At 48.2% G+C, this 9,692-nt stretch overlaps 3 protein-coding genes across 9 annotated transcripts in view; 2 read left to right on the forward strand and 1 right to left on the reverse strand.

Moving 5' to 3' along the window:
• The window catches only part of LOC122378788 (iron-sulfur clusters transporter ABCB7, mitochondrial-like), a 23,143-nt gene extending 19,959 nt beyond the window's left edge, over window positions 1-3,184 (reverse strand). Inside the window, exon 1 of one of the 2 annotated variants that reach the window (XM_043360281.1) lies at window positions 2,842-3,184. The gene's annotated coding sequence lies outside the window, so the exon portion shown is untranslated. The remainder of the gene's footprint in view (window positions 1-2,841) is intronic. The other variant, XM_043360280.1, reaches the window with a different exon arrangement.
• LOC122378791 (prostaglandin reductase 1-like) lies at window positions 2,858-8,895 on the forward strand. Of its 6 annotated transcripts, none has more exons than XM_043360288.1 (2): window positions 2,858-2,880; window positions 7,494-8,895. In XM_043360288.1, the coding sequence occupies exon 2, from the start codon at window positions 7,512-7,514 to the stop codon at window positions 8,517-8,519; it is 1,008 nt and encodes a 335-aa protein (XP_043216223.1). In that variant the 5' UTR covers window positions 2,858-2,880; window positions 7,494-7,511; the 3' UTR covers window positions 8,520-8,895. The 6 variants fall into 6 exon arrangements, with proteins under 6 accessions (XP_043216223.1, XP_043216218.1, XP_043216220.1 ...); XM_043360283.1 differs by lacking the exon at window positions 2,858-2,880 and adding an exon at window positions 3,233-3,449; XM_043360285.1 differs by lacking the exon at window positions 2,858-2,880 and adding an exon at window positions 3,437-3,489.
• On the forward strand, window positions 5,241-7,375 carry LOC122378793 (armadillo repeat-containing protein 7-like). Its single transcript, XM_043360289.1, has one exon. It carries the CDS (start codon window positions 5,848-5,850, stop codon window positions 6,373-6,375), a length of 528 nt encoding a protein of 175 aa, XP_043216224.1. The 5' UTR covers window positions 5,241-5,847; the 3' UTR covers window positions 6,376-7,375.
• Window positions 8,896-9,692: the final 797 nt, after the last annotated feature.

Consider the following 9,692-nt stretch of genomic DNA (forward strand, 5'->3'; position numbering starts at 1 on the left):
GTCAATGGGGGAAAAATCAACTCCCTGTTTTTACCACTAAAACGGGTCGGAATGGCCCCATATACCATACATGACTTCACATACGATCAACCTTCACTACCTTGAGGTCTGTTTTGCTGTTGGGCAGCTGTAAGGTCATGTGACGTCATCAAAGGTCACCAAAGGTTTTTTGCCAATAACTCCTTACAGGAACAAGATACAGCCGCGCGGATGGTCTCATTATGTTCAGCTCGTCAAGACGCATCGAATGATATACATGATGACCTCGAGGTCACGTGACCTGAGGTCAACCTTTGACCTTGACCTTTCGAGGTCAACATATATATCATTCGATGCGGATTGACGAGAGGATCACGATGATGCCCTTAGTTTGTTCCTATCTTGACTACTTCGAAAGTTATTCGAGAAAAACCCTCTCCATATCTAGCGCCGCCATTTTGACTTTTTCGACCCCTGTGACGTCATCTTTGACCTGACCTGAAAATGACCTTAGTAAAAATTGTAGACCTTGTCCGTGCGTATCCGATGCCGTTTACCGCTTGTCGCTATCTTGCTTCGTTCTCGAGATCTCAGGGGGGGGGCGGTCATCCGCCCCCCCCCCCCCCCGTCGGTACTAAGTTGGCGCAGACCCCCGTCGGTGCGCGGGTTAACCCGCGCCCTGCTGGGGGTCCTGGATTTCCACGCCCTGCTGGGGGGGGGTGTTTGAACACCCCCCCTTGTAACTCGGCTCCTGGGCCACGTAGCGATACGCGGAAGGCGGCGTTCGAAAGAGCGTAAAAAATAATGACGAAATCATTTCGGTCAATTTTTTGGTCAGGTCAAAGGTCAGGTCACCAGAGGTCATTGAAGGCAAAATTTCGCCGATTTCCAGGTCAAATGTCGAAAATTTCCAAGAAGCCAACGCATAACTCGGGAACCAATAGAGCTACAGCGCCGCGGAAAAGCGCATTCGATAGCCCTATTAACGCCCTTTCTGAGTAATTCTCTCAGATTTGACCTAACGTCAACGGTTTTGCCTGCAGGGGGCAAAAACTGCAAAAATAGCCGATTTTTTCGAAAACAGTTTTTCTGCAATAACTTTTGACCCAAGCATTGTACGAGCTTACTTTTACCGGCATCGTGTTCCTCTCGCCAAGACGCATCGAATGAACTATAACTTGACCTTGAAAGGTCAACTTGAAAATTTGACCTCAGGTCAAGGTCATGACCTGACCGGAAAGGGTCATGTTGCATATCAGTCGATCCGTATCGTCGAGCTGAACACATCTAAGGCGTTTTCATCGCTCTAGCATGCCTCTATCAAAAGTTATTTGCGAAAAACTGTTAGATACCATTCGTGACCTAAGATGACCTCAGGGCATAAACAAGGGTCACGGACACCATTTTCAAGTTCAGTGTGTCTAAACCACTTGTAATTCGGTGTTTGGGAGTGTTTATAACGTCTTTCATCCAAAAGAGGCGCATTTCAATTTTCTACCATTGACTTATAATGGGGAGGTCGCAAAATTGACCTGACCTTAGGTCATCGATATCAAAATTCTGAGATATACATTTTGTACATGCTATTGCTCTTAGCAATCGCTGAAAGTTTCAAAGCGATCGGTCACTCGGTGTAGCTATGACAGACATTGAAAGTTTTTATGAGGTGAGGTCACTTCAAGTGACCTGGTGACCTGACCTTGAATGACCTTGGTCTGAAATTTTCACAACATGTGTAGAATTGATGTATGATAAGGTGTACCAAAAACGGCGGCGCTCCGCGCCGCCGTTTTTGAGATATTCGCGAAAAACCACAGGGGGGGTGTTCAAACACCCCCCCCAGCAGGGCGCGGGTTAAGATTCATCGTCCCCACAGCAGGACAGATATTAGACAACGCTTTTTCTCAGTTAGAATAATAGACATTTGGAACTCTCTGCCAGATTCTGCTGTAAATACCCCAAGTATAGATGGCTTTAAGAAGATGCTGAATGTTTGTATCCCTGACTTGCTGTACTCTTATGTTGACTAAGTTCATGACCTGTTTCTGTATATGTACGCATGCTTTTTTGTCTCGCAAATACGGCAACTAATTGATTTGAATTTAGGCGTGACTTTTGGAAACATGACTAACTTAGAGACTTTTTTCTGGAGGCGCATCATTCCAGTTATCTCCGCGATTTAGTGAATGTATTGTTTCTTTCTATCGAACTGGCGTGTCTCATGTAATGCGGGTTCCTCATTTCCTATTTGCCTAATCCTATCCACAATCTTATCAGTTATGCAGGAACCAACGAGGTTAGTTAACGAGGTGAGTTAGCGGTGCTTATCTCTTTCACTCTACCGCCGGCCCGTCGCAGAGCCGAGCGTTTCGTGTTGTAGCAGTGCAAAGAGTGTGAAAGCTTATTAGGTTAGGATAGGCTAGGTTAAAATTTTCAGATGAAGACTTGCCAAAGATTTCAGGAGACAAAGAAATATGAGGACAAAAAATGTGAAACGAAGAAATGCGCCGACAAACAAACGTGGATACAATAACATGATGAATATCTGTGCAACAAAGAAATACGAGCAAAGGACATGACAGTTGACACAATGAAATGTGCAAAGTTTTGAGGACAAAGAATTGGGTGTCAAAGAAAGCCGCGTACAAAGATTTGTCTTTGGAGTCCCCAGACAAACCACCACTCTGATGTGATCCACCGAGACCGGAAAAAAAAACTACCTATACACTATGCGTTTGTTGACTTTTCAGTTACAACTGCAGTGGTCCAGCAAGAGATCATTTAGTGATTCTGATTCATATTGTGATTCTACAGAATTATCCCTCTCACTCTCCATCTCATCTTTGAGGCCTGATTGCTTACCTGATCAACAAATAGTTGCTGACGTTCTGTTAGTAGCAGGTATACATTAATTTTGTACGAAAATTAATCCACCTCAGTGCACATCAACCGTGTATAGTCCCCCTGCGCATTTAATATGGCTTCCAATATTCACCACCCGCCGACCAAACCAATTGAAATCAAAATGGATGAATGGTAGAAGGTGCCGAAAATACCTGAAAATACTGTTCAAATATAATCGCCATGTAGAGAAAAGGACAACTTATTCCAAATTGTCATGGAAATCTGATTCCGTTTCACAAACACGCAAATTAATTGGCTGTTCATTGGCATCATCAGTAATTTGTCGAACAATTTTTCCAAACTTACGACATTTCCAGCGTGTGTGCGACAAAATAAAAGCAAAGTTTTCCTTGCGTGTTGAGCATACATCCCGCGCATACATCCCCATGCCATCCCATGCTAAACCTATCATTTTCCTTCATCTGCTTAGTTTCCCTCTGCACCATCTGGCTGCAACCGATTGCAACATCTACTCGATCGAGACAAGAATGGCGCACTGATGACAACAACTACGGACGCTTGAGCCCAACGAGGCTATGCGCCCTAACCCAACAAGTACAAGCAAGGCCAGTACAAGTAGCGCGTGTTGAGCGCGCGTGTCATTAGGTTGAACGAGTTGGATTGGATTTTATCGATTTTCTATCCATTAAAGATACATATGATAATCGGCAAAGTCAGAAATCAACTGGCAGGTCGAAAATGTTAATTACTGCTGTTTGAATTTGGGTACCTATTCTTATAGAAGGCGTCTCACATGCTGCCACCGGGCACCGGGTTCAGTTTGGTTTGTGTAGAATGAGAATGTGAATGATCGCTTACACATCCTGATTGATATCAAAATAATGAATGATATAAATTGTTTCTACGTTTCTGTTCCTGCTGACTTCATTATTTGGCATTGGCCTTATTAGCCTCTTCTCACTTTTCTTGTCGAGCATTTGAGTGTAAGGTGTGAACTGTGACCTGCTGCTATGTACAGGTCTCGCCGGTTTTAGCGATAGGTTTTGCACCTAGAAAATTTAGTGTACTTCAGGCTATATCTTCGTCGTCTTAACCCGCGCCCCGTAGGGCTACCGGCGGACCCTACCACCCGTAGGGGGGGGCCGTTTCGCCCCCCCCCCCTAAGATCTCGGAAAGTTACCGGCCGATTTTCAAAATTCAAACGGCGTTTGATAGCCCTACCCGGGAACTACCTTGTGACCAAATTTCATTGACCTAGGTCAAACTGATGACGTCACAGGTCAGGTCAAAGGTCAGATTTTCACCGTTCACAGGCAATTCAAGAAATGTGCTGTGAAATCGAGTAAATTGGTAATTTATTGAAAATTATCGATGGTATATTGTTCGTCAAACACATACTTTGCTATCTGAGGTCACTGATACCAGGTCAGGTCACAGCGAGGTCAGGTCACCGGGGGTCACAATATGAATGTGTCGTGTGATACATGTTTTATGGTCCATTTTACATGATAAATGCGATTATGTGGGTTAGGCAGCCTTTGGGGCCAGCCTAGGTCACGTTTTGGTGAAGGTCAGGTCAAGGTCAGGTCAAATTAGGTCAAATTTCAAAGTTGATATTTTTGCATAAAATGGGTATCCATTCGATGCAGCTCGTCACGGGGAGTCTAATGGTGGTCTTTGTTTTGCTCTACGAGTTCTAAAATTGCCAAAAATTGAATTTGAAAATTTGACGTCATCATTTTTGAACAGTTTTTTCGCTATAACTTGGCCAAAAAACGAGGTATCGATCTGAAATTTGGTATGTAGATAGAAGACGGTAGGTACTATCACATATATTCCGGTTTTTTCGAAACTCAAAAAACTTTCTGGATTTTTTGGCTAATATATCCAAAAAAATGCTTTTTTGATTTTGGGGGATCAAAACTCAAAAATTTCAAAAATCCGAGATAGCAGTTTTGTAGCCCTGTCAATTCTACACCTTTTATGTCTTGATCATTTTTCTGTATCTTCAAAGCTGTAGGCCTGACAGGTCTTCTCGCGAAGGTCTTTTTTCGGTCGAAAATGACAGAACATGACGTCACTCTGACGTCATTTGTGGCCAACCTATCACAGCCTCTGGAAAAATTTTTGGTCACAATGTGTAAAATTGATGCCCGGAAGGGTCCTGAAAGTTTGGTGGCGATATCTCCAGCCGTTTAGGAGATATCGACCGAAAAGGACAGGGGGGGCCGTTTCGGCCCCCCCCCCCTACGGGGCGCGGGTTAAGCTTTTAAGTGTTGAAGATGCGATCGACTTGTTGGGTAACGAGCCGGCCATGATCGTGTAAAATGGCTTCATCGTAGATCGATTAGTTTCTGAGATATAACCGGAAATGTAAAAGTGCAAAACCTACCGCTTAATCTCGCGAGACCTGTATATCACTCAGATGAGAATATTTCAATTTGAAAATGAAATTATGGGTGTTTAATGACCCCTTTTAAATGTTCAACAGGTTTATAAGCCTTATGAACAAAATTTTGGTAATTATAAAATGGAGTTTGTTTGTTTAGCAGCTAAATTCTTACCAGATGCTCACCAAGATGCAAATTTCTGAAGCAAAAGAAGTAAAAATGACCTAGGGTAGCATTAGTCCTAATACATCACCCTTTTCTGCTCATGATGTATATGTTTGTATGTGTGTACATGTGCATGTATGTGTATATTCTGTCATCAGCTGTGAGCTGCTGCATGCTACATTCATAGGGGCATAGTGCCACAAATATGAGATAAGTGACTTCATAAATCATAATGACTCAATGCTTAACAATTCGGAAGTGGCATGTATAATTCCCATTCCAATGCTAACCAATGTACTTTTTAATGCATCTGACGCTGAATTGAGAGTCATATGCTGTGCTGCTTGTCAATGACATGCAGTTAGTGGCCAACAGGTGACAGCATTGAGCTCCCACACAATCTGATGTCAATAAATGACATTGGATGATATCAAATGACTCACTATAAATGAGCGACCCACATCCAGAACGTTATCTGTACCTTCGTGACCTGCTTGAAGAGCTGCAGGAATCGCAGCAGCCTGCGGCGCGACAACAGGTGCTGGCCAACATCGCCAACTTTGCTTACGACCCTCGGAACGCCGAGCACCTGCTGCGGCTGGGCGCTCCGCGGCTGCTGCTGGCGCGTCTGTCCGATCCGGACGCCGCCCTGCGCCGGTTCGCCGCCGCCGCCGTCAGCAACCTGTGTCTGGAGCCGCGGTGTCGGCGCGCGCTGCTGGCCGGAGGTGTGCTGCCGGCGCTGCTGCTCGGGCTGGAGGAGTCCTGTGCGCAGACGGTGGCCGCCTGCCTGACGACGCTGCTGCTGCTGCCCGTCACGGACCGCTCCGTCTGGGAGCAGGTGGACGCCGAGCGGCTGACGCGGCTGACGGTTCAGCTCAGTGGCTCCGAGGACCGTCGGCTGGCGAACCTGGCCGCCCTGCTGCGACGCCAGCTGCCGGAACCGGCCGGCACAGCGCCAGAACAAAACTCCGTGTGACTGTGTGCATCTGATCAGGCACAAAGTGTGCGCCTGAATCGTGGGAAGGTGGTCTAGCAAGTCATTGGGTATTTGAGAGAGACGCCGCATATACTCGTTGCTAGTGTTTGCTCGTGTTGAGAACTTCAATTCACAAAGTGTGCCGGTCGAAAGCCGCAAAATGCTAGCTGCCTGTGTTGTGTCACCCTCTGCAGCTGGCTTCAGACACTCGGGTGTCGGACGGCTCCTGGTGATGTCTCCTCCCAAACGCTTGCTAAGCGTCGGCGACCGGGCGGTACGGCGGGTGCAGCTCTCGCGAGCGACAGTGGAGCGGTTCGCTGAACTCAGTGGCGACACGAATCCCGTCCACATGGAGCCCGCCGGCGGAGAGGTTGAAACGGTGGTGCACGGCGCTCTTCTGAACAGTCTGGTGTCGGCTGTAATGGGTACCGAGCTACCAGGGCCGGGCTGCCTGGTGGTGCGCCAGACGTTAGAGTTCCCGGCCGTCTGCCGGAGTGGCGACTTGGTGGAGGTGTCCGTCTGGCTGACGGCGGTGCGGAAACTCATATCGGCCGAGTTTTCTGTGACATCAGTTAGGACAGACGTGACTGTGATGCGCGGAACCGCTCAGCTCATCAGCAAGAGACCATCCGTCACTTAGAGGCGAGGTGTTTTATTTTCACTAGAGGCTTACAGTGGCTTATACGCGTACGAAACATTAGGTTAGTGTGATCTGATGCGTAATGTCATGCGATGGTACGTGCGGATAGTTTTTGCCATTGTTCTGTCCTGATGACTAAGCATTGTTATCCCTGCCTTACAGCCGCTGATGTTGCAGGACTACGTGGCATGTGTGAATTGTGCACTTATCGTCGTTTTTTTGCCAGATTCATGCCACCCATGGTGGGACATCCGCCGTTGCTTGATGATGTATGCAGTGTAAATGTGCAGTGAATCGAATGGTTAACTTTTCCAATACCCTGAATTGATGCCTGCTCTCAATAAATAGCAATGAAATCTGGCTTGTGGTTGTAGGTTGCCGATGCGCCGGAAAGCTCAGTCGACGCTCAGTTTCGCGCCCACAGACATATCTTAGACCGGCGATCATTTGATATTTTAACACCTTTGGTATCCGACAGGTGGCAAAAGAATCCAAGATGAAGGCCGAGAAATTTACCCTGCTGCGTCACTTCGACGGCATGCCGCAGCCGTCTGATTTCCAGCTGGAGTCTGAGGACCTTCCCGAACTGAAGGAGGGTGAGTTCCTCTGCGAGGCCGAGTTCCTCAGCGTTGACCCGTACATGCGGCCCTACTCGAGGAATTTGAAACCACCAGTGACCATGATCGGATCGCAAGTGGCGCGGGTACTGGAGAGCAAGAGCGACAAGTTCCCTGTAGGCTGCCGGGTGGTCGGGAAGCTTGGCTGGCGCTCCCGCACCGTCGCCAGTGAGGACACACCTTCATCCGTCTTCGGACTGAGGAAGCTTCCTGACCTGGGCGACCTTCCGACGTCATATGCTCTCGGCTCGTGCGGCATGCCGGGCAATACGGCCTACTTCGGTTTCCTGGAGATCTGCAAGCCCAAGGAGGGCGAGACGGTGGTGGTGACGGGCGCGGCTGGCGCCGTCGGCAGCCTGGTCGGACAGATCGCCAAGATCAAGGGCTGCCGCGTGGTCGGCTTCGCGGGTACGGACGACAAGTGTGCCTGGATCCGCCAGCTCGGATTCGACGTGGCCATCAACTACAAGACGTGCGCGGACATCGATGCTGCCCTGAAGGAGGCCGCCCCGGACGGCGTGGACTGCTACTTCGATAACGTCGGCGGAATGCTCAGCTATCAAATCCGCAAACAGATGAACGTTTATGGTCGCATTTCTGTTTGCGGCTGCATATCCAGCTACAACGAGAAGACTGGCGAGGAGGTGAAACTGGAAGTCCCCGAGAAGCTGATTCTGTTCAAGCAGCTGAAGGTGGAAGGGTTTCTCGTATACCGCTGGGATGCGGACGACGAGTGGAACAAAGGAATTGAACAGATGGCGTCTTGGATTCGCGAAGGCAAGATCGCGGTTCAGGAGACAGTTACTGAAGGGTTCCAGAACATGCCTCAAGCCTTCATCGGCATGCTGAACGGGGCCAACACGGGGAAAGCCATAGTAAAGGTATAGACTGCAAGTCTCCCGTTGTATAACGCACTATGTTGCATCTGTGTCTCCCCTGCTGTTTCCTTGCTGTGTCTTCTTGCTAAGAAGAATAACGTGCTTCCATAGACAGTGCAAGGCGAGGAAGTTGCTGGATCTGTAGTGAAGTGACGGAGGACGTCACTAGCATCTCATATTTGTCAGCAGATTTCACCTCTAGAATTTTAGTTGAACTGTTTTTTATATAAGTTCTGCTCCCTTATGCGAGAAATGTATCCCGGGATGCAAGCTTTGTCAACATCGTATCGTGCCAACTGCCATGAATCTTTTGCCAAGGGATCGTCTTACTCGAGGGTGAGTTATTGATGCGTGCGTGGGGAAAATACATGTCATTGAAACTGTTTTAAACTGAAAGGTGTTGACGGCCTCCGAGAGACGGACCTGCCAGTCCCAAGATTCCTTTACTACTCAGTGCCAGTCCCAGCCACCAGGTACCGGCCAACCGGGACCTTTCACCCGGCCAACCACGCTTCTCATGTCGGAGGCAGCCACCGACTCAGCCTGTCACCCAGTTGTGCCAAAGTTGTGCGGCTGATGAGCCTCACCGAGCCAGCTTCACCGAGGAATCGTAGCCCTTTCGTCATCCACCCGTGCGCCTGGGCCCAGGGTTCAGGCCCTCGTCTCCATTTCAATGTTGAGTCGGGATTTTGCACCTCACACTCGCCTTACGGCTGAAAGTGCCAAGTGGAGTCATTCACATGATGGATACCGGCATACCATGACATAATTGAGACAGTGGACAGTTCACGCAGGTCTAACGGCAGTGGGCTTAGGTATAACTCAGTTACAGTAGGACTAGGTACGAAACATTGCCGCAGAGCGTAGGACTATAGGGGTGGCGGCAGAGTCGACGGATTTGCAGGGACTCCGACTCTGGCTCCGGCTTCCAAGTTCCAAACTCGACTCCGATTACGAATCCGGCCATAATTGTCGACTCTGAACGGCTCCGACTCTGACTCAGACTCCGCAGCCTTACTTGCATTTTGCAAGCATCGATAGTAGGTAAGTACTATTTATAGTCACCGTGGTAAGTACGAACAAGATTCCTTTACTACGCAGTACAAAAATAACTTTGCCAATAGCAAAGGTAGCGCTGAAGTTATTTTGCTGCCATATTTTTAAAGTGGATATGGTAGCTTC

This window comes from Amphibalanus amphitrite, unplaced genomic scaffold (assembly GCF_019059575.1).
Source record: "Amphibalanus amphitrite isolate SeventyFive unplaced genomic scaffold, NRLGWU_Aamphi_draft 000065F_arrow, whole genome shotgun sequence".
Classification (NCBI taxonomy): domain Eukaryota; kingdom Metazoa; phylum Arthropoda; class Thecostraca; order Balanomorpha; family Balanidae; genus Amphibalanus; species Amphibalanus amphitrite.